The sequence below is a fragment of the Notothenia rossii genome (assembly GCF_949606895.1).
Source record: "Notothenia rossii genome assembly, chromosome: 10".
Lineage (NCBI taxonomy): Eukaryota > Metazoa > Chordata > Actinopteri > Perciformes > Nototheniidae > Notothenia > Notothenia rossii.
Genome location: NC_136908.1, coordinates 15,695,584 through 15,723,278, shown reverse-complemented (window position 1 = coordinate 15,723,278; position 27,695 = coordinate 15,695,584). Strand labels below are relative to the sequence as shown.

At 39.6% G+C, this 27,695-nt stretch overlaps 3 protein-coding genes across 8 annotated transcripts; 1 reads left to right on the top strand and 2 right to left on the bottom strand.

Annotated features, from left to right (window-relative positions):
* Window positions 1–144: 144 nt before the first annotated feature.
* On the bottom strand, window positions 145–6,971 carry vps72a (vacuolar protein sorting 72 homolog a). Of its 3 annotated transcripts, XM_079654055.1 has the most exons (7): window positions 6,790–6,970; window positions 6,573–6,691; window positions 2,557–2,709; window positions 2,200–2,320; window positions 1,844–2,038; window positions 1,157–1,301; window positions 145–1,047 (listed from the first exon to the last, which is right to left on the bottom strand). In XM_079654055.1, the coding sequence occupies exons 2-7, from the start codon at window positions 6,687–6,689 to the stop codon at window positions 657–659; spliced, it is 1,122 nt and encodes a 373-aa protein (XP_079510181.1). In that variant the 5' UTR covers window positions 6,690–6,691; window positions 6,790–6,970; the 3' UTR covers window positions 145–656. The 3 variants fall into 3 exon arrangements, with proteins under 3 accessions (XP_079510181.1, XP_079510182.1, XP_079510180.1); XM_079654056.1 differs by having other exon boundaries at window positions 1,844–2,020; window positions 6,573–6,971; XM_079654054.1 differs by having other exon boundaries at window positions 6,573–6,970.
* Window positions 6,972–8,061: 1,090 nt separating this feature from the next.
* On the bottom strand, window positions 8,062–13,979 carry LOC307021695 (leucine-rich repeat and immunoglobulin-like domain-containing nogo receptor-interacting protein 1). Of its 4 annotated transcripts, none has more exons than XM_079654052.1 (3): window positions 11,797–13,979; window positions 11,557–11,665; window positions 8,062–10,683 (listed from the first exon to the last, which is right to left on the bottom strand). In XM_079654052.1, the coding sequence occupies exon 3, from the start codon at window positions 10,650–10,652 to the stop codon at window positions 8,826–8,828; it is 1,827 nt and encodes a 608-aa protein (XP_079510178.1). In that variant the 5' UTR covers window positions 10,653–10,683; window positions 11,557–11,665; window positions 11,797–13,979; the 3' UTR covers window positions 8,062–8,825. The 4 variants fall into 4 exon arrangements, with proteins under 4 accessions (XP_079510178.1, XP_079510179.1, XP_079510176.1 ...); XM_079654053.1 differs by having other exon boundaries at window positions 8,062–10,660; XM_079654050.1 differs by lacking the exon at window positions 11,557–11,665 and having other exon boundaries at window positions 8,063–10,683; window positions 11,797–13,976.
* Window positions 13,980–14,220: 241 nt separating this feature from the next.
* Window positions 14,221–27,514, top strand: LOC307022081 (uncharacterized protein). Its single transcript, XM_079654654.1, has 14 exons — window positions 14,221–14,341; window positions 14,416–14,538; window positions 16,351–16,503; window positions 16,590–16,814; window positions 17,752–17,917; window positions 20,229–20,334; window positions 20,451–20,546; window positions 25,391–25,526; window positions 25,753–25,875; window positions 25,989–26,138; window positions 26,595–26,819; window positions 26,905–27,070; window positions 27,193–27,295; window positions 27,377–27,514. The coding sequence occupies exons 1-14, from the start codon at window positions 14,222–14,224 to the stop codon at window positions 27,474–27,476; spliced, it is 1,992 nt and encodes a 663-aa protein (XP_079510780.1). The 5' UTR covers window position 14,221; the 3' UTR covers window positions 27,477–27,514.
* The last annotated feature ends 181 nt before the right edge of the window (window positions 27,515–27,695 follow it).

The following is a 27,695-nucleotide window of genomic DNA, read 5'->3' as shown; positions in this document are numbered from 1 at the left end:
GTGATACAAGCTGTAAAAACACAACTACAGGCTAAAAAAAACAGTAAATAAAAAGAAAACAGGAATGCTAAGACGATGAATCTTTTCAGTGTAGCCGTTGTTCATGCGACTTATAAACCAGAGTTTGTAGAAATAGTAAATAGGTATTTTTCCAATGTTTCAAATATTTATTTTTGTTGAGAAATATGTACATTTGTAGAGCCCAGATATATTGACAGTAAAAAAGGCATTTCATGTAAGGAAAAACACAAAAGTCTGCCAATGTGCAGACAGAGACCTACATCTAAAGCCAATCAGGGATTATTTTTTGTTCATTCTAACAAGATTTGTATTCTATCAGGGTGATACATGTACCGATACTAAATATAAGATAAGATTGTTTGCAGTTTGAAGGAAAGCACCACCTGCTTGGTTGTGCTAATGTTTGATTTTCAGTAAGTTCTACTTCTTGTTATTCCATGCTCTCTCCAGTCAACAGTGGTACTGATGTTTGCCTTCAATTGTTTCACCGACTTTGACGTAATAATCACATTGACATCTGAATGCCTGACAGTTGTATAAAAGAAGGGATTGACTCCATGTGAAGTCATTCTGCCTAAACTAATACATATAACGAAAAGCACAAACCTTTTTTGAAAGTTATTTCTGAAACTAATCTATGTTGCCATAGCACTCTGCTTGACAACCATTTTCTGGCGGGAGCTCTTTGTTGCTGAGGAGTCAAGTCCTGTCACCACACCCGAAGTGTTTGGAAATCCATGAGCTGCCACGTATTTACGGTACGCTTCTCGGATGATGCGGAAGGCTCGTGTGTTAGCGTACGGTATGTCAGTCACCGGGTCTCGGTACAGTGCGGCCTTGTGGGTAACGGGACAAACCTCCTGGACGGGCAGCAGGGGGCTCGACTGGCCGCTGTGTGGGAACGTCGCCTCAAAGGCTTCGTCTTCGCTGAACGTTATATAAGTACGGGAGCAAAGCCCCCCCGCAGGCTGCTGGGACGGCGTGCTGGGATTCTGTGCTGCAGTCTGAGGAACGTCCTGATCCAACCTTTGGTAGATGGGAAATAGAAAAAAATACTTTAAACTATAAAAAAAACTAAAACTCTATATGCTCTTTGTCTGTGTAAAACAATTAAGGTAGATCATATGAAACGTACCCTTCAACATCAACGTTTTCTTCTTTTAGGACCGAATGTGAAACGAGTGGCATCAGGACTGAATGGTAACGGATGGTCGGTCCGTCAAATCTCCGCTTCTTGTGGACTTGTTTCTTCTTGTCCGCCTCCAGACGTTCATAGTTCTCTACACAGTCGGTAAAATTAACAAGGTCATCTTCTTTTCAACTCATACATATTCGTTACTTATTTAGAATCAAATACATGGTTAAATTCATCATGATATGGTATTTAATAAGATTTTGTTTATCCATTTGCCCAACAGATGGACTACATTGATTCACATATATTATAAATACAGCTAGGGGCATCTGTTTTGCATTACAAATGTCTATGTATACTGCAATCATCCACAGAAATGCCATTAGTGTCTCACGTTGGAGAGGTTATGCAGTTGACACGGCAAATAACTAAAACAGGCCTAATGTCTGTCTGAATTGTTAGGCTTTATTCAAATGTTATAGAGTACAATTAATATTGTTATTTATCCGCCTATGAAATAATATTTGAAATGTTATTTTTGTATGAAAAGAGTCAGACATGTTTGTTTGAGTCATCACAAACACATACTATATATACTGAGACTTGAACAAAAGTACTGAACACAAGACAGAACATTTTGGGACCAAATATCTTTATATTTGATTAACTTGAATAACATGTTCTCACCTAAAGATCGGATGTTGAGCTCTTCCGTTATTTTGGCCTCGGCCAGCAGTTCTTCCTGGGTGAGGGGCCGGTCCCGATGAGCCCCCCTCCTCCTCCGAGGGGCATCCTGACGCTCTTGCAGGCGCAGATTTGTCTTTCGGGTATGCTCACTGGTGGACTGTCGCACAGACTTCCGCGCTAAGGAATGATAAACAGCTAATCCAATTATTCATAATGTTCAAGTACTGAAACAGTTCAGTTGTGATGTAATCAGTGTGTGCTAATGAAGTGATGGTTTATGTGTTAAACCCTTTTAGTGAAGTGTTTTTGGATCATTAAGTGTGTGGGCATTTGTGTTGTTTTTTTTGCAATCTTACTTTCACCAAAATCTTGGAACTCTGGTGGGATCTTCCTTTTGAGCTCAACTTTAACTTTCTCAGTCTTCTTCTGTTCCTCCAAGGGTTTTTTTGGTTTGGGCTTCGCCACCTTTATTGGTTCCTTGGATTAAACAAAGACAAAAATCCTGTTAACTCATGATCTATTTCAATCATGTATGAATTTCTTCGTTCATGTTGTAAATCTGTCAGTAAAAATACTTGCACGTCACAAGAACAGGGCATTTTACGCTGCAGTGTCATTTTAATAAAAGGTCTCCCAGATAGATAGATATATATATATATATATATAGACTGATGAAATAATTTTATTTACATAATATAAATGATTGTTCCTACCTTATATGCTTTAGTAACAACCCGGCTTTTCCTTTTAGGTGCATCGTCCTCCTTGTCGCTGTCTGGCTCATCGCCCTCATCGATGTCAAAGTCGCTGTCCACCACATCCTCATCCTCTGAATTTTCTCCATGATACTCATCATCTCCTGATTCCTGAAAGAAATGTATTAAACATGTTGAAATAAATTACCTGTTGATGAAACCAAATTCCCTCAGTTCTTTTTTTAATGTTCTGTTTAATTATTTTATCATGTAAATACAATGGATGTGCCACCAGTTTGAAACTAAATAGGCAAGTGTAGCATAGTGTAATTCAGTGAGGTTCTGTGACACGTATGTGTGCTAAGCATATTGTAAAGCCATGAGATGTACTCAGGTAAAATCTCTCCCATACAACAAGCCAGTTTATTTTTTATTGAGAAACACACGCCACTCACACAAACGGATCCAAAACAAAATCACATTAAGGAAGCGGCTCTCTCTATGCTTTTGTTTTAACCGCAAGCAAATCTCCAGGTTCTACAAACATCAGGCTCATCATGGAGTGTATTCACAAAGTGTAGACAAAGTGGGTTATTTTAATGTATTGTTCATCGGCAGTATGTTTTAAAAGAGTCCTGGGAATCTGCATTTAGTCTGAGATGTTCAAAGCAAGATACAAATAACGGAGCTCTAAGGAGGAAAACAAATATGTTATTGAATACCGAGTAGCCTAAGTGCACAGATAACACACATCCTGCTGTTATTTAATTATGACGGGAAAATCATGACAAAACATGCACCCACAAATACAATGAGATGAAAAACACCAACATTAATCACACGTAGAAAATACTCTGACCTTTTAAATCACACTAGCCCTCAAATTGAAGCTTGTGCATGGTCGCACTGTTTTATCAAATTGCCAGCAGAGAGTTGTTTGGATTGTTTTTCCTAGCTACTCTTGTCAACTCCAGCTAAACGTCAGAACAGCCGAAGCAGCTGCTGCCAAATCTCCCAAACAATTTGACCCTTGAACCAGCATCTGTCTGGAAATTACAGAGACAGGTTTTTAAATCGAAGATACCACTCAGAGTCTTTAAATGTAAATAAAGTTACTTGAATGTCGAATAATAGCATATCATCTTTTGATACACATAAATCCTAAAGCCTTGAAAGCTTTTTCTCTCGCTTTAAGAGTGTGACGCAGGAAAGGCTGGCACTCTCAAACAGCCTTCACAAATTTGTCAGCTGTCAAGATAAAGTCGGCCAGGAAATATTGGAGTCGTGGTCACAGTTTGGGATGAATCACCAGGCATGGTGGTTTTAATGACAAGAATCATTTGCAGACACATTTTGTGGAAGTGTCCTTTGGTGTGTTTCATATTGGTGGTAAATATATCTCTTTCATCTTTGAGAATTCATGTATCTTCTCTTTCTACGGCAGCTTCAAGTACACTTGAACTAAAAGACATGAGAAACACCTAACGGGGTTTTGTTCCACTGAACAGCACATGCTGAAGTCATGATCTTCTTAAATATAGGCTGTGTAGATGTTAGACTCAGTCTATAAGGACTGTCGAGCTAGAGGTTATACAACAGCCTTGCAATAAATGCTACGTTCATGAAGATAACACATCATTAAAATCCTCAAACTGTTCAAGAGAGTCATTGATTAAGGTTTAAAGTTAAATCAGCAATACCATAGAATGGGTCTGTTTGTACATTCATCCAAATGTATCAACAAGAGAAGACTAAATATAAGACACCTCAATCAAATTAGCTCTACCTACTGTGTCTACCTATCTTACCCTACCTAACCCAGTCCTTCAAGAGAATGGTTTCCAATTGAAATCATTGTAGAAGATGGGTACTAGCAGTGGTGTAAAGCAGAGGTAGGGACTCGAGACACATGACTTGACTCGAGTTGCATATTTTTTGACTTGAGATTTGCTTGACTAACATTGATAAAAGACTTGACTTTGACTTGGTATTCATGACTTGAGACTTGACTTAAGCGTTGAGATAGATGACTTGAAAGGACTTGACTGTTTAAAATTAAATATTTGCGTTTGTATTAAGATATTACGTTTAGTTTTTTCGAAATGTGATTGGCTGATTATAGCGCCATGTGCGCAAACCTGGCAACCCAATCACTAGTAGGCAGGAGTGTCAGTTAACATGGCAGCGGCTAGCGTTACTCCAAAAATAGTCAAGTTTGGATTCAAGGATTGTTTTGTCGATGACGCTAATAAGAAGAGAACAGAGGTATGCAGGGTCTGCAGCATAAAGATCAGTGACACGACCACCACAGCATCCAACTTCATTCGTCACTACAAAAAACCCCACAGAGAAAGGTACGTGAATGTGTTGTGTTGGCTAGAAAGCTAACGTTAAGTTTAAGCTATGTTAGACTTGGTTTCAAATCAATTAAGCATTACAAAGAGAAGACAAAACAGTAAATTAACACTAGAACCTCCAAGGGATTTATTTTTGACTAACCCCGATACTGACGGGCTGTCAGGAGAGGGAGAGAGAGGAAAAGAGATGCCTTGTTTATTTCCCCTGTGTTATTATCAGAAGTTACTGTAAACTTTTGAATAATGTAGTTCATCTACTTTTAATAGTTTGTTTAAATGTTTTAATTATGTTATTTTTGTTTGTAGAAGTGCATCATTCTTTGATTTATTGTAAAATGAATCTGAACTTTTTGATCTGTTGTGATGATAAACTGAAGCAATTTCTAAATTAGCCCAATTAAGTGAGTTTTAAATCGTCCTACTTAGTTTATAAAGAAAATATGAAGAGGAACAAATTAAATGATTTGAAAATGATATCTATGTAGGTGCTGACGATGTTGGCGGTTCTAGTGTTAACAGAAATTTAAATTAAATATGTGTAATGGAAAATGCCATATCTGATTTTCTTACCTGGAATTCTGCCTTTTTGAACAGACTTTTTGAGTCCTAGCTATATTGTCTGCCGTTCTAGGGTTAATATGATTGTCATCGGTCTAAATTAGATTTCAAATGATTAACTGTGTATGTAATGAAGATCATAGTGTGGGTTGAATCCATTTTCATAACCACTGTCTTTTAACTGATTTAAATGCGGAATCTGGGCTTATTCATCAGAATTTCGTATGACTTGACTTGACTTGCTTGACCTGAGCAATGACTTGACTTGACTTGCTTGACTCTCACCACAGTGACTTGGGACTTGCTTGATACTTGTAGGTTAAGACTTGAGACTTGCTCATGACTTGCACATGTAGGACTTACTCCCACCTTTTGTGTAAAGTAACTAAGTACATTCACTCAACTACGCTTTTATCCAAAGTGACTTACATACTTAGTACTGTGGACAATCCTCACAGGAGCAATTTGGGGTGAAGTGTCTTGCCCATGGACACAACGACATGCTGACTGCAGTGGGGTTTGAAGCTACCCTGATCCCAACACCAACGCACTAATCCACACGCCTACTATTTTTGAAATACTTGTACTTTACTTGAGCATTATAATTTATTGCTACTTTGTACTTCTACTCAACTATAATTCAAAAGGTAAAAAGTGTACTGTTGTATCAACACTTAAATAAGACTTTAGTTACACCTGGAGTAAATTCGCAAGCTACCCTGCAGTATACAAAGTCATTAAAACTAGCTGCACCTTTACCAGCTGTGATAAACACATTCATAATCCTAATCAAAACATACAATATATATTATTCTGAAATGGTCCAATCTGCATAATGAATACTTTCCCTTTTGGTACATAAAGTATATTATGATGCTAATTCTTGCAAACAACTAAACAAAACAAATACATTTAGTAACTTTGCATACTTGTAGACAGTAACAGCCTAATATGATTTAATCTGACAATATGTAAATTTAGGGCGATAATGTAAATGAAAGTTTAATAAAGCGGAGTATTTTGACCAGCTATTCAAGGGACCAAGCTAGCCAAGAGGTGATGCTAACGTGTTACAGTTAGCTGGTTTAATCTCTATACCAGTCAGTTTTTGTTACTCACATCGGCAAACCCTCCATACGTGGTCTTGTAGAAATCATCCTCTTCTTCAGCATCCAGTAATTTTGACAAGCGGTTTCCCGCAGTCTTCCTCTGCTCCCGGTCCACCGCGAGAGTCATGACTGTGATGTATAAACAATGGCAAAACACGCTTCAGTATCTAGCTAGCTAATGTTGAGATAACTATCGGTATAGGCTGTTTTTAGGGGACCGCTTTTACCTTTGGCTTACTCAATTATCTGTTCGTACCCATATTTGTTTGAGTTATAAATACGCTTTATTTCACGCTAATAGGCCTAAAAAGTGCTCGTTATTACTGACCTGTAGTAAAACAAGCTAAGAACACAGGTAATGCTAACCACTAGGAATACCTAACCAATACATCCGGTGCAGTTGATGCACTTCCGGGCTACAATAAAAAATAAAACTCCTCCCAATTCCATACAATTGGTACCTTCGTTTGTGTACAATTTGATCTTATATTGATTTTATATCTATTTATTTCATTCACAGAACAATTTGGCTCCGGTACATTTAGAATGGTGGACACATCCGATGTTAGATACTGTTGTCATGGAGCCAGCAGAAAGGTAATATATTGCCATAGCAACAGGATTATATGAATTTCACTGTGGCAGTTGTGAATAGTCTTGGTATTCGGCTTGTTTCAACAAAATAAAAATACAATTTTTTGTGTGCTAACTGCATACACAGTCTATAGCACTCTTCTAGTATTAGAACACCACTCAATTCCAACTCACAATCTCATACACTGGTGCTAAAGGCTAAATCCCAGGGTGACACCTTATTAGGAAGGATAAACATTCAAACGCAAACAGAGCCATTTGGGGTTTAATAACCTGCCAAAGGATGTTACATGTATAGCAGCGACCAGGCAACCAGGGATCGAACCAACAACCCTCAGATTAAAGCCTAGACAGGGCTACAGGCTACAGCCACCCATTGGTGTTAATAGAAATAATTTATTCTGTTTGAAAGCACAACATCAGTGACACATCAACACAATAAAGTGCAGAACTAAAGCTGGGAAATGGAAATTCAAAAAAGTATAAATACAAATAATGCTAATGTACAAGTGTGCAAGGGAAGTGCATGGACTGCAGCCAGGGTACATATGCTATTAAGCTAATTAAAATCACTAAGGATGAAACAGCACAGGGAGAGTAGATGTATAATTTCTTTGTTCTCCTGTTGGGGGCCTATTACGACATCCTAAGGACAGAAGCTCGAACTCCTCGATGGTCCTGGCCGTCCCATATAGCATAAGCCCTTTCAGAATCTGCCTCTTATAAATGTATACGAACATTCTAGAAATATCACTCACCATATTCATGCTTTATTTCATATTAAGTTGGTGTGATTTGTTATACCTGGAGAGCCTTCATGTTTTTCCTTACTCAACATAAAAATATTAAATATATATATATAAACATATTTTTTTACATTCATGTTTTGTTTATTAAGAATTGTACAAAGCAAACATGATGCTTTAGGCATCTGATTATTCTTTTGTACATTTTGACTAAGAGCCATTGAATAACCACAACAAAAATCAGCACAATAATTGAATTTGATGTGTGCTTTATTTTGGGAATTTAAAGAATACTTTAATATATGTGTGGGATATACATCTATTAATAATGAGTACAGCAGTAAATGTGACAATATTATAATACCAGCACAGTATATAACCAAATTGAGTTTGAATGGCAGGCAATATAGATGCAAGTATTGTGTACATCTGACGTCCATCATAATTATTTCAATTTAAAAGAGCGCTATTTCACTTGTTCTTTAGAAACCATATCGCTTGTTCTTTGGAAACCAAATGAACAAAACTAACATTTGTAAATTGTTGCCATACATAAACATCAACAAAGCAATATAATCAACATGCAATTAACTGAATAATCAACATCTCTACAGCAAATGCAATATGCAAATTACATATTTCTTACTTTGGTTGGTTTACATTCAGGGTTTGTTATAGTGGAGTTTGTGTGTCAGAGACAGACAGGAACTGATGCGGTTAGATGTTCCTAAAACGTTACTTAGACTCTTATTAACATCGAGAATCATGCCAGCACATTTTACTTTTTTCCCTTTTGCAGCTCTAGCTTACATGCTTACTGATTAATTAACACTCGGTGTGTGTTGGAAACACATTTGCATGCTTTGAAATTAAATTAATTAAAACCTAATCTAATCAAGCAAAAATAAAAACCTTTTATTGACTCATATTAGTTTCATGGTGAACCTGCTTGTCTCCATATAGTTGCCTTTCCCTTCGTTATTACTTGACTCAGCACTTCGTGGCACGTATGCTATTGTGGCTGTGTGCTTTATTTGCCCTTTACTCTTACTCCAGAAGAGCATGAAGATGAAACATACGCTCACAGAGCTGAAGAATGAAAGAAATCCAATGGTTGCAGCTACCAGTAACGTCTTTACATCAAATGAGATATTCTGGTCTCCACTCACACCTGGCGAGGCGGACGGAAAGGCAAACCAGCCGTTGAGACGAAGGTTTTTTTTGGAAGATGCTGGAAAGGCTCGGACATGAAGGCTGACGGGCATGCTGTCATTTCCTGCCGCGTTAGATGCCACACAGAAATAAGCACCACTGTCCATAGGTTGGGCATAGCGAACCTCCAGCGAGCCATTAGAGAGAGCCCGTATTCTGCCAATGGGCAATAGAGGTTTTAGCTGTGGGCTTATCCAGGTGACCGATGGCACAGGGTCACCTTCTGCATTGCATTCAAACACCACTGTGTGTCCTTGATCTACTCTCACTTCTTGAGGTTTGCGGTTCAGAATACGAGGCTGCCGACATGTGAGCAGACCTGGGAGTTCAGCTTCAGTAAAGTCCAGAAAATACCAACCCTGCAACTGCACTGAGGTTCTGCAAGTCGGTGGATTTCCGCCAAACTCCAGATATGGTTGCCTTCGCACCACCCACAGCAGGCGGCAGTCGCATGCTAGTGGGTTGTTGTCTAGTCCCAGATTTCTCAGGGTGTCCACTGAATGGAAGGCTCCCACCTCAAGTGTGGTGAGAAGGTTTCTGGATACATTCAGAAGTCTGAAATGAGCCAAACCTCTGAATGCTCCAATATCGATACGCAGCAATGATCCCCCCACCAAATACAGTTCTTGGAGCCGGAGCAACTCTCCAAAAAGGTTCCCATAAATGAATTTAATTGGGTTAAAAGAAAGGTCTAGGAATACAAGATATACAAGATGATGCAAAGGGGTGTAGGGGACAGCACTGAGGTTGCAGTTTCTAATAGTCAGGGATGTAAGATTTAGTCCAAAGAGACTGTTTCCTGACAGATGCTCCAGACAGCATTGAGAAATGACAAGTTCCTTGAGATGCTCTAGCTGACGGAAAGCGTAGTTTGGCAGCGTTGTGAGGCCCAATCTGTGAAAATGAAGACTCCTCAGCTCGCCAAGCTGAGTGAGCGCCTCTGTCGGCACGGCAGTGAGGTTGCAGCCATCGAGATGCAGCTCTTGCAGACTGGTTAAGCCAGTGAAAGCTCGACGAGAAATAAAAACTAAGTCATTATCTGCTGCTATAATAAACTGAAGGGCAGTTAAGTCACGGAAAGTAAAATCGAGAAAAACAAGGATCTCATTTCTGCTTATGTCCAGTAACTCTAGTTTTGGCAAACCATCAAACGCCCCCACATGGATAATCTTTAGGTGGTTGCGAGCAAGACGCAGAGTTATAAGACTTTGCAAGCCGATAAATGCTTCCACCTCAATTAAAACCATGATATTGTCATTCAAATCTAAGTCTAAAAGTTGTGTCAAAGTCTGGAACTGCTGCTGCACCAGAGACTTGATCTTATTATGTGTCAAGTTTAGTATTTTAGTGTTCTGCGGGAGAATGTTGGGCACTGTAGTGAGTTGTCCATCGGAGCAGTTGACCTCCTGCAGCACGGTGTTGCAGCGGCAGGGCTGTGGACACGACCGGCGGGTTTCAGAGGAGAAGGCTGCCCCCGCTGCCAACAGGAAGAGAGCTCCACAGCACAGCCATTGGTGGACGGCAATCCCCTCAAACATCTGGTGGCCTGTGTTTTAGAGAGAGAGGCAGCTGATAAAAGAGTGAGAAGGATATATACATCATTGAAAATAGGGAGCGTTTTGCAAAACATAAATAGTAGTCAAAATAATGATTATTCAAACTTTTAGGCTTCACATGATGAGGTATTTTCTTGATATTCAGATCCAGAATTATGTGAGAAGTTGCTCTCTCTTTATATGAACCAATAGTAAATCGACCACTATGGTGCAGTAAAAGCAAAAATATATTTCTGGACAGGATGTCCAGTCCCAATGGTTTTATAACACTGCTCGAAGTTTAACTGCAACTGGGATAAAAGTGTCAGTTACTGTAAAATAGCTATCAGTAATTACACTATATCTCCTCAAATAATTAATGCAAATATGTATATTGACATGATATATAAACAGACATCATTCCTTTCAAAATGGAAACGAGAATGCTAGGTAGCAATTCAACAGAATCAGTTCATCAAACTAAATGTGTGACTAAAATGTGCTATTTAGATTGCCAAGAGAGTGCTGGAAAAAAAGTGTGATGCCACCTCAGATCTTTTCACATGTTGTATTAAACAACGCAACACTATAGAACATGTGACAAAAGGGACAGAGAGACAAAGACTGCATTTATAGTATTAATATTTCTTATATACATACATTATTTGCCAAAAGAGCAGTGTTTCTAAATAAAAAGAAAATAGGTAAGCATGTTTACTAAGGCAATATATATATTTTTTTATTTCAACATTAACATTTAACTTTTGCATTTGAAAGAGCTCACTAAACATTTTACACTTAAATCATTGGATTTTTGCCTCTTTGGAAACGTGTTATATTCAATAAAGTGTATTTATGACAAAATAAGTTATTGCTGTGTATAGGATTATCATTTTTAGGTTTTTACTTTATTTAGACAGTTATGGGTATAGAGCTGGGGAATACTGTAGGCGCTCCCCAGAGCAGTGAGTGATGAAGACTGACACCTCCTGAACTCCTCCGAGAGCGTATATATGCTTGAGTGAAAACAGTGTACAAAGGTGAAATCACAGTTATTTACTGGGTGCTAACATTTTTAGCGAGCTCAAGAACAATGTAAGGTACACCAAGTGATGTAAGAGTGAGAAAATCAAACATTGTAACTCACCGTCTCTTCAGTCTGGAGGGCTTGTCATTGTGATAGCTCCATTTTAACAATGTTGTGATCAAAAGGTAGAACCATTTTGCAAAAAAAAAAATCTATTATTGTCTCTGTAAACATGCACACAAAGAACGATAAGTCTCAGAGCAGAGTTAATCTTTTTGGTCTTCTCGGGTCCACCTCAGAAATACATCCAAATGAAACCTGCAGTGTGAGAGAAAGAGACAGACATATCATAACGGGAAAGCCTTATCCTCCCATTCTGAATTATTCAGCTCCGGAGGAAGCGTGTTACTGCAGTTCTGTTCCCCTGTTGCTTCGCTGTACTCATGGCAACACAAACCTGGCTCATGGACGTGTGTGTGTGCTAGGTGCATGCTGGGGGATTATATACACTAGCTCCTGGGCTGCATCCAACTCACTCTACTGGATGACAGGAGGTAGCACACAGGTCAGCCAAATGAAGAGATTTGGGCACAAACACCAGATGGGAATGAATTCAAGCACTGACACTTAGAAATACATTCTTTTCAGATTTTTGGTCTATTAAATCCTTTCGATGAAGACACAACTGTTGATTTGTAGTGCTGGAAGGTGGGGACAGGTCAAGCTTAACCCAAAAATACATAATTTCCTTCTTACATTTATGATAGAGCCACACCAACACTGCTCCACTTCTCAGTTGGATATGCCAACACTCCCTTCAATAAACGATAGAAAAATAACACAGATTTGCCTGACTTTCTGCTCAGCTGAAGGATTATGAGGTGTGTATTGAAACGAAAGGTGCACGATCACCACAGAAGAAGAGCCGGTGCTTAGTCAGTCACATACCATCTGGTACCCCGGGGAATCTGCCTTCATCAGCGAAATCTCTGTCCAACATCGGAAGGGAAAATCAGTGACGAAAGCAACTGTCTTGGACAAATCAGAGCTCCTAAAGCTCCTATATCACAATGTATTTTTATCATTATTTTGCTTCGTCACTGCTGCTCCCTGTGGTGTTGACGGCTGTGATGTCTATAGGTTATTCCCTCCTGTTTATTAGACAGAGTACAGTACACAGATAAGAGAAAAGGGGGATTGCAGAGATGATTTGCAACAAATGTCTTCAGCCAAGTTTTACCCAGCGACATTGCAAATGACATGGTCAGCATCTTTATAGAAAAAATATTATACACCAATTGTATTTACTACAGAGTTACATCAGAAGATACCACATCATTAAGCCAGAATATAGCCACCAATACAGCCAGCCGCTAGTTAGCTTAGCATAGTGGCTGAAAATAAGTGGCAGTGGCATGCATCAAAACGTGCCTACCAGCACCATTCAAGTTCACAAATCAAAACGCTATGTATTTCTTTTAATCTGAGAAAAAAAAGTCTAAGAAAAGGACAACACATAGTTGTGGTTTTACAGTGGTAAATTCTTTGACAACTTTTAGGCGCGTGCATTAACTTGAATTCCAATTAATAACTGCAGTTCTTCCGATATTAAGTGACTCGATGGTTTCTTGTGCAGAGAAAGTTGAAACTGAATGTGTATTGTGTTTTTATTGTTGTTTTTCTGTCAAATAATTTGTTTTTCTCATGTGTAAATGACAAACTCAATGATATGTGTTTTTTAATAATGAACCAGAAAATGGTGGAAAATACGTGGCCTATGTCTTTCTATCAATCTATTACAGTTATTTTTTAGATAACAAATTATTCTTATTGTTAAATATTACTATCATGTAACTTTTATAACTTCCACCTCTGGTAGTGGAAAGGTATTGTGGGCCTCTCTAGCTGGTTGTAAATTAGATTCACATGACAAGTTAGAGAGCAGATGAACTGAAGGACGGAGCAAAAAACAAGCAACAGAGTGCAGGAGGAAGCTATACTTCCTCTTTCTAAAGGGAGAAAGGCTTTCAGGTCCGTTACAAACTTTCTTTGTTCACTTTCTCCCCTGCGGATAATTCTGCAAAAAGGTAAATGCAACATTTTCTTTGTAATGCATTGAGACTGTTTTACTGATATTCTGAGTAGATATCAAAAGCTAATGATGTAAGAACAAACGTTTAGCTGAGAAAGAAGCTCAAAGATTACAGTGAGACTGATTTGAGCTAAAAACCTTCTGCTGCATTTCCTGAATCAAAGTTGTACAGCACCGGATTTTCTCTGGTGTTTGTCTTCTCTTAAGACTCGACGAGCACAGTGCACATGAACAACTATGATATGTCAAAGTTTAGATGTTGATATTTTTAAGATATTTTTAAGATATCAGAAAATAAGTGGTCCGATTGTTGATGCAGAACTCAAAGCGACGTTAGACCTGAAAAGACCTGAAGAAATTCTGTTTAAATAACAAAAAATTGCTTCTAGTTACAATAAAAAAAGGGATAATCTGCTCTTATAATATGAATAGTTTTGCTTCTCCCTCTGCAGGATGCATATACTTTGTGCCGTGTTGCTTTTGCCGTTTGTGATCCTCACCCACTCTTCGTCTGCCTTAAATAAAGTGTGGGAGGAATGGCAAATTGAACATCACAAGGTTTATGATAATAAGGTAAGAATGTCAGAACCATACACACACATTTTCACACACTTTATCAGATCATTTAGCCTGTGTGTTGGTTTCAGACTGAGATGGAGTTCAGGAGAGCGGTGTGGGAGAAGAACATGCTGTTAGTGTTGAGACACAACCAGGAGGCCTCAGCAGGAAACCACAGCTTCACCATGGGTCTCAATCATCTCTCTGACATGGTAGGAAAACTGCTTCTCAGTCTACTGCTCAGAAAACAGGTTGTGTAAACTTCTTAGCACTGGATCCTTCACAAAACAGAAACGTCTCGACTCTTAGTCTGGAGAAAGTCAACAGTAAAATGTAATCTAATCTTATCTAATTCAAATTAACAAGCAATTATTGAATGTATAGTTTACTGAAGTAGCCTTGAATCAACCATAAAATATATCTCTTTATATTATTTACTAGTTTAACATTTATTTTCTTGCTGTTTTATAGTGTTTATTGTAAATGTATTCTTAGTTAGTCTCATAAGTTAAAGTAGTTTCTATGCTTTTATTTTGAAGGCATGTTTTGGGCACTGGGTGATTAGAGCACCTGGTGTAATTGTATATATTGGAGACAGGTGGAAGTGGAAGCCAGAGCACTAGTAGGCAAACGGTTTTTTTTTTACCAGGGTGTTTCGAGCCACAGGGTTTTCCAACCACAGGAAAGGAAAGGCTTAAGGAACAAACCATAGGAAACCTGTTCATTGTCAATGATATTGGATCATAATAAATGTACAATGGAGAATCTTGTCTGGACCTGGATCATTGGCCTGCGTAAGATCTGCTAACTAGTGCCTCAGCGGCTGTATTATTTTAAGTTAATTATCTGTTTTATTTCTATATGATTTTGGCCGCTACAACCTCTTTGTATCTTTCAAGTCTGAATATATTCAAGATATTTTACTGCCAAACCGAAGAACGCCCTACAGTGCTCAACATTTTTGAACATGTCATCATTATTTAAGAGAGAAATGTATCGGAGGGATCAGAGATAGTAAACAGGCAGATATCTCACCCTGAACATGATGTCCCTTCACTGACTCCTCTCGCTGCTGGACATTAAAGCTGGTTCACACTCATTGACATCTGCTGGCACGCGACTGATGTCACTGACCAACACTAGTATTCTGCATTAAACCGGCACCCTGCGTGGCTGAACTAGATCCTAACCTATAGAACAGCACTAATCTCGCTTTATACAATCTGATTAATTTAATCCAGTATGGCTGGGCCAATCTGGACATTTATTCTGGACCATTATTAAGTAAAGTGCATCTGGGAGGGCTAATAAAGTTACATAAAGGAATGGTGTACATGCGAAACATTACTTGAATAGGACATTAATCATTATGCTCAGTGAAGTGTTGATAAAGGTTTGTAGTCAAAACCTAGAGACTAAGGGCATTTTTTTTAGGCTGTGTTGGAAGGTAATAAAGAAATGTTTTACTTTGATGATGAACACATGAAGGGACGTACAGTATGTGGGGAAGGCTAAAATGTTATCGTTTTTACAGAGTTGTTGTGCTGATGCAAGAAAACTAGTCAAATCTGAAGCCCACACAAAAGGACTACACATGCAGCTAAAAACGGGGGGCGAGTTAAAGGCTTGACCTGGCGTTGCGATTTATTGAGTTCAAATAAAAATGACGTATTTGTGGTCTATTTTGTTCTCTTTTTCCTAAAGGCAGAAGTGTAAACTTGAATCAGAGGAACTTGTGGTTAGTTTTATGATTGCCTGCTGGTGTCTGAAGGACACTACATGCACAAATACAAACTTCCTTTGCAGATCTGTGATTCTAAAATAAATATTTCAAAAGAGGGCTATAGAAGGCTGGTTGGAGATTCGAGGATGAAAGGTTTGGAGAGAAACTTTTGGGAGAAGAAGAGGAATTTGAGGAACGCTGATATATATATTTCATCATGTCCTCAAACTGCTGCTGAAATTGTTAAATGAACTGTATGTGCATGGCATAATATGATCTATCAGCCCTCTTTTCTCTCAAGACAGCTGAGGAAGTCAATGAGAAGCTGAACGGCCTGAGGCTGGAGGAGTCAGCTGATTTCAGAAATGTCACTTTAAAGGAACCGAGAGGCTCAGCGACACCTCAGAGTGTCGACTGGAGGAAGCACGGCCTGGTCAGTCCGGTCCAAAACCAGGTGAGCAATCATTTTAGATGAGCCATTTTAATTGAGGGAACAAGAGCTAATAAACAACCAGTGGCAATCATTTATCTTTCTGGAAGGGGATGTGCGGGTCCTGCTGGGCCTTCAGCTCTCTGGGGGCTCTCGAGGGTCAGATGAAGAGGAGAACAGGAGTCCTGGTTCCCCTGAGTCCTCAGAACCTGGTGGACTGCAGCACCAGCGACGGGAACCATGGCTGCAGAGGAGGATACATCTCCAAATCCTTCAGCTACGTCATCCGCAACCGAGGCGTGGACTCAGAGAGGTTTTACCCCTACGAACACCAGGTAAGGAATTAACTGTCATGGTTGTTATTTTAAGAATGATCATATTAAAGTATTGTTTTACAGTTTGGTAGTTTCTTCTTGTTTTTTTCTATATTTTGCATTTAGTCAGTTTACTTGCCAAATCAACCCGCCATCAAGAGAATTTCTGATAAACAGACAAACCATCATGCCAAATATATTTCCTAAATGCTTATGTAGTCTGTTGTATGTATGAAACATTAATTATAATTATATTTCAGAGCTGGATTTGTGTTTTGACAGATGTGTTGAATACAGAATGAAACTCTGTTTCTAGCTGAGGTGATATGAGAAATTAGATAGCTAGATTTGTATATTAATATTTACGCTGAAACATGCATTGTAATCACTCTGCATACTTAAAGGTGGGGTAGGTAAGTTTGAGAAACCGGCTCGAGATATACTTTTTGTTATATTCCATGGAATGCTCTTAACATCCCAATAGCAATGAATATCTTAAGTGATTTGATAAAGAATCCATAAAAATATTTCCTCTGTGGAAGCTGTAGTACTGTAAAAAGCACGACCAATCATTTTAGCCGGCCACGGCTAAAGTAACTGGATGGCCTACCTGCCTGTCAGCCTTCCATCTGTGCACAAACTTATCTCGTGCCCTCATTGCTCATGTGCGCGTTCGTGTGTGTTGGAGGAGGGGCTCTGTAAGGAAGAGGCAGATTTGTTCCGGCTGTGTATTTTCTAATTCTAGCGCACTCGAGCTGGTTTCTCCAAAATAACCTACCCCACCTTTAATACAAATAATACACTGTGTTGTTGTTTGATGTATATTCACCCTTGGAACAAAATCAAGATACACTTCCACACAAGTGGTTTAAGAGAATAAAACTTGCAACATATTTAACAGGTTCATTTAGATAGATGGATACATATTATAATTAGTCAATCTCACATGTGTTTGTAGAACGGGAAGTGTCGGTATTCACTCAGAGGAAAGGCCGGCTACTGCTCTGATTTCCACATCCTCCCTGGGGGGGATGAGGGAGCTCTGCAGGCTGCCGTGGCGTCAGAGGGGCCGGTCGCTGTGGCCCTGAACGCCATGCTGAAATCCTTCCATCTCTACAGAGGAGGTGAGGCTTCATGGACATTTAAACATTGGATGTGCAGTATGGTATCTTTTATACTTTGGTTGATGAAAACAGAACATGCTTTGCAGTCATTTCCTGCTCCATTAATCTTATGACCATTTTAAAGGTTCTTTAAGGGGTGAAATCAAATGCTTAAAGTAGTATGTCTCCCTTTTGCTTCTAATCTTCTATACATCGTTTTCTCAGAAATGGTTTAAAAGGCCCAACTCTCCAGCTATGTATATTTTGCTCTGTTATTATCAATCCACCACTGGAATACTTCACAAAACTAGAATTTGTCCTAATAAACTTTGGTCTTTTCATCAAATTTTGGTTCAGTTACAGTCGTAAAAACAAAATCACTTTCATATTTAATTATATTAGATATTTAGAGGGATACAAAGACAGCTTGGTGGTGCACTTACAGTGGGGCAAAAAAAAAAAGTATTTAGTCAGCCACCAATTGTGCAAGTTCTCCCACTTAAAAAGATGAGAGAGGCCTGTAATTTTCATTCTAGGTATACCTCAACTATGAGAGACAAAATGAGAAAAAGAATTCCAGAAAATCACTGTCTGATTTTTAAAGAATTTATTTGCTAATTATGGTGGGAAATAAGTATTTGGTCACCTACAAACAAACAAGATTTCTGGCTCTCACAGACCTGTAACTTCTTCTTTAAGAGCCTTCCTCTGTCCTCCACTTGTTAACTGTATTAATGGCACCTGTTTGAACTCGTTATCAGTATAAAAGACACCTGTCCACAACCTCAAACAGTCACACTCCAAACTCCACTATGGCTAAGAACAAAGAGCTGTCAAAGGACACCAGAAACAAAGTTGTAGACCTGCACCAGGCTGGGAAGACTGAATCTGCAATAGGTAAGCAGCTTGGTGTGAAGAAATCAACTGTGGGAGCAATTATTAGAAAATGGAAGACATACAAGACCACTGATAATCTCCCTCGATCTGGGGCTCCACGCAAGATCTCACCCCGTGGGGTCAAAATGATCACAAGAACGGTGAGCAAAAATCCCAGAACCACACGGGGGGACCTAGTCAATGACCTGCAGAGAGCTGGGACCAAAGTAACAAAGGCTACCATCAGTAACACACTACGCCGCCAGGGACTCAAATCCTGCAGTGCCAGACGTGTCCCGTGTTAAGCCAGTACATGTCCAGGCCCGTCTGAAGTTTGCTAGAGAGCATTTAGATGATCCAGAAGAGGATTGGGAGAATATCATATGGTCAGATCAAACCAAAATATAACTTTTTGGTAAAAACTCAACTAGACATGTTTGGAGGAGAAAGAATGCTGAGTTGCATCCAAAGAACACCATACCTACTGTGAAACATGGGGGTGGAAACATCATGCTTTGGGGCAGTTTTTCTGCAAAGGGACCAGGACGACTGATCCGTGTAAAGGAAAGAATGAATGGGGACATGTATCGTGAGATTTTGAGCGACAACCTCCTTCCATCAGCAAGGGCATTGAAGATGAAACATGGCTGGGTCTTTCAGCATGACAATGATCCCAAACACACCGCCCGGGCAACGAAGGAGTGGCTTCGTAAGAAGCATTTTAAGGTCCTGGAGTGGCCTAGCCAGTCTCCAGATCTCAACCCCATAGAAAATCTTTGGAGGGAGTTGAAAGTCTGTGTTGCCCAGCGACAGCCCCAAAACATCACTGCTCTAGAGGAGATCTGCATGGAGGAATGGGCCAAAATACTAGCAACAGTGTGTGAAAACCTTGTGAAGACTTACAGAAAACGTTTGACCTCTGTCATTGCCAACAAAGGGTATATAACAAAGTATTGAGATTAACTTTTGTTATTGACCAAATACTTATTTTCCACCATAATTTGCAAATACATTCTTTAAAAATCAGACAGTGATTTTCTTTTCTCATTTTGTCTCATAGTTGAGGTATACCTAGGATGAAAATTACAGGCCTCTCATCTTTTTAAGTGGGAGAACTTGCACAATTGGTGGCTGACTAAATACTTTTTTGCCCCACTGTACATTAAGTGTTATTTTCTCAGGTGTTAAGTCCTGTATCTTATAGTTGTATTGGTCCAGTGTTGTCTTAAATGAAAAAAAAAATGTATTTATTCTTACTCTATTAACAGTTATCAATCAGATGTTTTTATGTTTTATTATTTATGCTAACAGGCCCATTTTTTTCTGTGTTTAGTGATATTAATGTTTTTTTTCTTTACAATATCCATATAGGTTTTGGTTGGACAGGAGAGAGTTTAGAGCATGTCAATATTTAAAATGTTCTTAACCACTTTTATAAACCTTATGCATGTTTCAGGTTTATATAATGTACCAAACTGCAACCCAAAGTTCATAAATCATGCAGTGCTGGTCGTGGGTTACGGCACAGACGCAGGACAAAACTTCTGGCTCGTGACGAACAGGTGAGTTAGTCTCTTCTGGCTAAAAAGTGTCCCAGGATTTGACAATTGTTTTTATCCCACATTTGAAGTGTATGACCTATATTAAATATTACATTTGAATGTTTTTGTGTTTGCAGTTGGGGCACCGCGTGGGGAGAAGAAGGCTTCATTCGAATTGCAAGAAACAAGAACAACCTCTGTGGTATTGCCAGTTTTGCAGTCTACCCCACGCTGTGAAAATGTTATGTTATTTATTAGATATTAAATACATTGTTCTTTGTTTTTTTTTACCTGTAACACTGACACTGATACCCTGAAAGTCAAACTGGTGGATACAACAAATACATAATGCCTTTTTCCTTTCTTAAAGGGGACCTATCATAAAGATGTACAAAATGCACTTTTGTGACCCCGGTGTATCAGGGAACTCACCAAGTGTCAGAAAACACAACCCTCTCTCTTTTCCTTCATACCCAAAGCTCTAAAAATGGGGCTGAAACGGAGCTGATACAGATTTGAATTTTCCTGCCAGAAAAGGGGTGCTCCGCCTATATGGGCAACTCTCCACCTATCAGGGGAATGGGGGGTTGGGCCACGAACGTGTCCGTTCACACCATAGGTTCACACAAGACCGCTCGAAAGCGCTGGAGACGCTGTAGTACATATGCCAGGCCTGTAAGTGGCGCTGTAGTCTGCCACAAAAGCAGAATCAGCCCTTGCAAAAACAGGGCTAGAATGAGAGTGGCGAAGTCCCTCCCCTTCCGGGGGAGCTCCATGGGACCTTATTTCGGAAAAATTATGTATTTAAGTCAATGGAGAGAGAAAGATTATTTTTCGATCCCGTTTGAATTGTGCCACGAATTACACATATGTTTGTCAATTTAAAAGATAATTTTGCAAGTCAAAAAAATTAAAATGTGTCGTAAAACTGTGAAGTAACACATTTGTTTGTGTGAAACTCTCAATGAACTACATCTGTGGTCTCGCAGACTCTCACAAAAACACACGTCACTAAGATGGCCGTCACTACTGTCTTGTCAAAAAAGTGATTGACTAGCCTCACTATCAACACGTCCAGAAGAATGTCATGCAAAGCTGCCTGCCTTCCTTTGATTCTCTCTGAACTGCCTGATCTTTTTAATGTTTAATGTCAACCATTTGTGCAGATAGCATGAATTAGAACAGATCGCCGGTGCTAATGTAGCGTTAGCCGGTCAGATAAGTCACTAGCATTTAAACATTTCAATTAGTCTCTGCATATTTAAGTAATGCTAGTTTATATAACATCCATCCATCCATCTTCTCCCGCTTATCCGTGGTCGGGTCGCGGAGGTAGCAGTTCCAGCAGAGAGCCCCAAACTTTCTTTTCCCTGGCCACATCAACCAGCTCTGACTGGGGGATCCAAAGGCGCTCCCAGGCCAGTGAAGAGATATAATCCCTCCACCTGGTCCTGGGTCTACCCCTCGGTCTCTTCCCAGCTGGACGTGCCTGGAAAACCTCCCTAGAGAGGCGCCCAGGTGGCATCCTAACTAGGTGCCCGAACCACCTCAACTGGCTCCTTTCGACGCGAAGGAGGAGCGGTTCAACTCCGAGTCCCTCCCGGATGACTGAACTTCTCACCTTATCCCTAAGGGAGACACCAGCCACCCTGCGGAGAAAACCCATCTCGGCCACTTGTACCCGCGAGTTTATATAACAGATGAACAATATCCAGAATGTAGATGCAAATAATATATATAATGTGTGCATTTCCAACATTTCCTCTGAAAGAGTGTTATATCAATGCAAGATAAGTTAGTTAGCATCCACAACTTTTGTTAATGGATAACTATTGAGTAAGTTGAGTAGTGAGCCATTTTTTTTTCGTGGTGCGATGTCTGCTGAGAAGTCCTTGTATGCCTCGCTGACTTTGAGGACATCTGGGTCTGGCAGCTCCCCCCGCACTGCCTTGTAACGTGTACTCCTTTGAACATGTTTACATGATAATTAGGACTTTAAGAACAATGTTACACTCAGACAACAATCACAAAGTTGTAGCAGGCTACATACAATTACTTAGGACAATATATATTACCTTACACCGTCAGCAACTGTAAACGGCTTTGGCTTAGTGGAAATGAACACCATGTCACTCACTCTGCCTGGTTTCACACTAGACCCTCCAGAAAAACGCGGGCAAAAATCCTTGATTATGCGGGCTAAATTCCTTGATTATGCGGGCTAAAATCCTTGATTATGCGATTAAACATGCGGGGTTTTTATGTGATTTTATGCGGTGAAATTGCGGAAAGTTGCGAAATATGCTAAATATGCGGGAAAAAAGAATAACAATTTTTTTTAATATTGGGCTGTGTTATTTATTCTCTCTCACACACAACCTGCCACTAACGTTAAACCCCTTTACTATTCAATTAAACACATTCAATGTTTATTTATTGTAAAAGCAATTGGGCTATTTTAATGTCACACACACAGACACTTCTCCGCCTCATTCTGTTTTCATTTACTCGTTCGTTATCAGACCAGCTTCAATCTTGTAGGCTACTCACTTCGTTTCTTGTAGCCCTCGAACGGGTTTTGGAGGTTGATGCCTCGGTGAACGTGAGTTGTTTGGCTTTCTTGTCCGCAGCAGCAGAAAGCATTTTCGAATGTTTGAATGAATCAAAGTGGGTCGTCACCGTCGATTTTCTCTTATGCTCCAACACACAGTTGCACGGGGTGCAGAATAGTTTCCCCCCAATTTTTGCACGGTCTTTAGTAGAAATGTTCGTCGGTAATTGAGATGGATTCGATTTTTTCCTCTTGGTGTTTTCTCTATCGTGTGAGCTCCACACGTTCACTCTATACAGTGTTGTTTACATTCTGTGATGCGCGAGCTGATGATGTCACGTCAAGACGAGTTAACCTTTTTTTTCCTCAACTTTGTGTGGAAAAATGCGGGAATTATGCGGCCTTTTGATAAATATGCGGCCTTTTCAAAATCTGCGCCATTTTGCTGATTATGCGGTAAATTCTGCGATCGCAGAATCGCGTTTTTCTGGAGGGTCTTTAATTACACAAAAGAATTGTCAAATTAATTGAAAAGGTCATTGATGCAACATACTAAATCAGCTCTTGGATCAAAGGAAATACTAATTAAACCGTGGATTGGTTGTGAACACATACTGTACTGGCTTGTGCCATCGCTGCTCTGTTTCAGTGCAGCTGACTGAGGACAGGGGGTACAGCAGCCAGGTTGAGTGTGGAGTAGTGCGCCGTCTGGAACAGCAGTGCAACATTGTGGTTGCAGTGCTGTTCCAGCTAAACAGGAACACTTTCTTTGCCATTGCAATCTCCACAGGTCAGCAGTTCTCAAAAACAATCTACACATTAAAACATGTCAGTCATTTTACATTTAGGACACTGCTTCAATACAACACAGAAAAATGAGAAAGTTGAGAGCAGGCTGATCAGGCAAGTAGTAGGTGTGGGAAAAGGTGAAACCATGTCAGGTTATCAGTCACATCACATACACAGAAGTTCTGCTGTTTGGAATACTGTAATTTAAGGACATTCAAACAGATACGCTTGCATAGCCTGTCTCAGCCCTCTCAATGTATTATCTTATATTATAACTACATAAAATAGTGTTAGTAGAACGTTGCACAGCTAAACATAGATGTAGGGTACAACACCAGCACTTACCTAACACTGGCCAATACAAATAATTGGACCCTACATGGATTATACTAACCATTAAGTAAAGAACAGCAGCCGTCACAACCAGTTTCTGGAGTTTCCATGAAAGCAGAGATGGTTTTTAACCTCTCATTAAGAGTCTCTATATTTTTCAAATATAGCATGATAGGTCCACTTTAAAGTTCATTTTGAAGATAGAGTTCTCTTCATGTTATCAATTTGATGTGTTTATTTAAATGTTTGTATTTAAATGTTGGCTCTGCTTCAGTGAACTTTGTGGATTTAATTAAACTCTGAATAAACTAAATATTGGTGTTCTTCCTGTTATGAAGGGTGGCACGGGAAGAAAATGTTATTACTGTTGTCATATTTAGATAAAGTATTATACAGTTATTTTGATTAAGGCCTAATCATGGGTGTTGTTAATAAACTTCTTCTTCTGGATTCTTCATTGGTTTTGGTGGACAATATACTGTAGAGATGTTTAACTTAATTTTTTTGTGACACATTTATCTTCCTCCCCTTGCTGTTCTTCCTATTTTCCAAACTGTAGGCCTATCATTTGAAGAGCATTTTGTGAAAACACAGGTTTTACAAGTATTTATAGAGAGATGCGGTGTACTTGGAACCTTTCTTGTTTGAAACATTAAACCACATGAAATTAATTGAGCATAATGAACAGAAAAAGTTTGTTTTAATTCATTTATCTAAATGTGCTAATCACTCAACTGAAAGCAGCAGACGACAAAGAGAAGGAGTCTGCCCAGCACCAAACAGCTAGGGAACATTATCGAAGCATTTTGCAGCTAAAGCGGCAGATACTTCCTTCAAAGCTGAAATAATAATAAGATTGGACTTACATTCATTAGAAACACGAATCCAGATCAATGAAATACTGCCCCGTAGCTGCTTTACTAACAGCCTAAAAAAGGCAAAGATCCATGGAAATGATGTGTCAGTGTTATGTTCTTTTTAGTGCTGCCCCCAAGTGGAGAAACCACGTATTGCAGTTTTAATGAGCTGCAGGTGTGCAGTGGGCATGGTGGCTTATAAAAACCCTGAGCTTCTCCTTGCAGTTTCCCCCAGTGATCTCCTCAGGTTGGTCATATTTTAGCATCTCTGATCTCCAATAAGCATGATTGACGTTTATTTTCAATGCTTACTTTTGTTGTTTCTCTCCAATAAGTGCATGATGTATTGGTAATTGCCTTTTTATCTTGGTAAATCACTTTTCTTCTATCTACTTGTTGCCTTCCATAAATGTAACCAGCATGTACACATATCTTTAAAACATACACTTTACTAATGCATGGATTTATGTTTTATTTCAACTGATTCTAAATGTGACTTGCTATCAGCTGGTGGTGCTTCAGTGAAGGTTGCTGCAGCTGTCTAATCAAAGCCAGATCCAGAGATGTTTCGGAGCCTGCTTCTCACCATCGTGTGTGGATATGCATCGGCCGTTCTCAGTTCAGAACTGGATCGACACTGGGTGTTATGGAAGAAGAAACATCAAAAAGTCTATGGACATGAGGTAAAACTAAAGTCTTAAGTTATCTTAAGACTTTAATAATGTTTGGGGTTTAGGCATGAAAGCCAATTGAAGTTGTCATCTCCTTATTGCATTAATTCTAAAATTGTAACCATTTCTCTTTTTTACAAGGGAAATGCCTATCAATCGTATAAGTCTTCACCTCTTGGTAATTTCAGTCCGGAGGATTTTACTCGTATCGCATGTAGTGACTGTGCTGTGTTTCCAGATTGAGGAGCTGGGGCGCAGGCGGATCTGGGAATCCAACTTGGACATGATTAATGTACACAACCTGGAAACCTCCCTGGGCCTGCACACCTATGAGCTGGCCATGAACCACTTGGGGGACCTGGTAAGTAAACTATTATTGGATTGAAACATTGGATTATGTTCATTATTTATTTTTTGAAACTGTTTCTTTCTGAGACAAATGGACAAACTGACTTGCAATCTTTTTTTTTGTAGACCTCTGAGGAGATCTTAGGCACTCTGATGGGCACCGTCGTGCCCTCTGGCCTGATCAGGGGTCCTCCCAACTCTTTCTTGGTCAACGTCTCTCTACCGCAAGCACTGGACTGGAGGAAAGAAGGCCTGGTAACTGAGGTCAAACAGCAGGTGAGGGATACCTTTTTAAATAAACAGTTCATATCAACAGAGAACTTGATTGGGTTTTGTAGCTTAAGACAAAGACTGCAGTCGACTAAAGGAACAAATCACATCCACTTTTCCTTGACCTCGAGGAAAAACCTCTTGAAGGGAAGATGTCAAGGATAATTCACAAGGACTTAAAAGTGGACCACTGTGCTAATCGAATCAAACTGTACTTGCACTCGGCTGTTTGTGGTTATTAAAGCATCTTTAAATATTTTATATTCTACCATGGATGGTTATTTATCTTTAATTACGGTGCGCTTGCCTCTTTATTAGATTGTGTTCTACTTATTATATTTGCCTTTTTTAAATCCAGTGGCTGTAACAATTACAATTTCCAAACTGTGGGAGCAATAAAGGATTTCTGGTGCTAGTGTGCCAATTTGGACCCATGTTTAATCAACTTTTTCTCAATTCAAGGGTTCCTGTGGCTCTTGTTGGGCCTTCAGCGCAGTTGGAGCTCTTGAAGGACAACTTAAGAAGAAAACCGGCGCCCTGACGTCCCTCAGTCCTCAGAATCTGGTGGATTGCTCCCTTGTGTACGGAAACCATGGGTGCCACGGTGGCTTCATGGCAAACGCCTTCCAATACGTCATTAAAAACAAAGGCATAGATTCAGAAGCAGCTTACCCCTACGTTGGCTGGGTGAGATTCCTAAGCAATGAATGTGTTTTTTAATATTCAAAGTTTAACCCTACTGTAACTCGCCTGAACATTGCTTTCTTTACAGCGTGGTAGTTGCAAGTATAACCCAAAGTACCGCGTCGCCAACTGCTCAAGCTACGCCTTCATCGCAGAGGGCGATGAGTTTGCATTGAAGGCAGCTCTAGCTAAAATTGGCCCTATCTCTGTAGCAATCGATGCCTCCAGGCCCAAGTTTATCTTTTACAGTCATGGTGAGAAGATGCTTAATACCTCTTAAATGACAAGTTTAACCTTGGTTGTAAGTTTACATAAAAAATGTTGGGATCTTTGTGAATGTTTTCCTGAAGTCTTTACCTGTTGTGTGACCCTACAGGAGTGTACAGGGACCACAGCTGCACCCACAATGTGAACCATGGCGTGCTGGCTGTGGGCTATGGCACCGAGAATGGACACGACTACTGGCTGGTCAAGAATAGGTGAGTCTGAGATTTTAGCGTTGAATGGGAATGTATAAAACGTTATTTCTGTTTTATAATCTAAATGTTCTTCAATTGTAGCTGGGGTGTAACCTATGGAGAGGAAGGCTACATCAAGATGGCTCGAAACAGACGTAACCAGTGTGGGATCGCTCTCTACGCTTGTTACCCCATCATGTGATCAGCAGATGGCCTGATATTTAAATGTATATTTTCTCCACAGGAGTTTTAATTTAATAAACAGTTTGATCCATAACTTGTGTTTTTCCTGTAGTGGGTTTGTGTTTATTTCCGTGACATCACTGCGTAACACTTGCAGTTCTATTGGCTAGCGCTCCAACACGTTGAACATGATGGGCTATATGGCAGGACATCTCCAGGTGGTTAACGGAGCCACCTA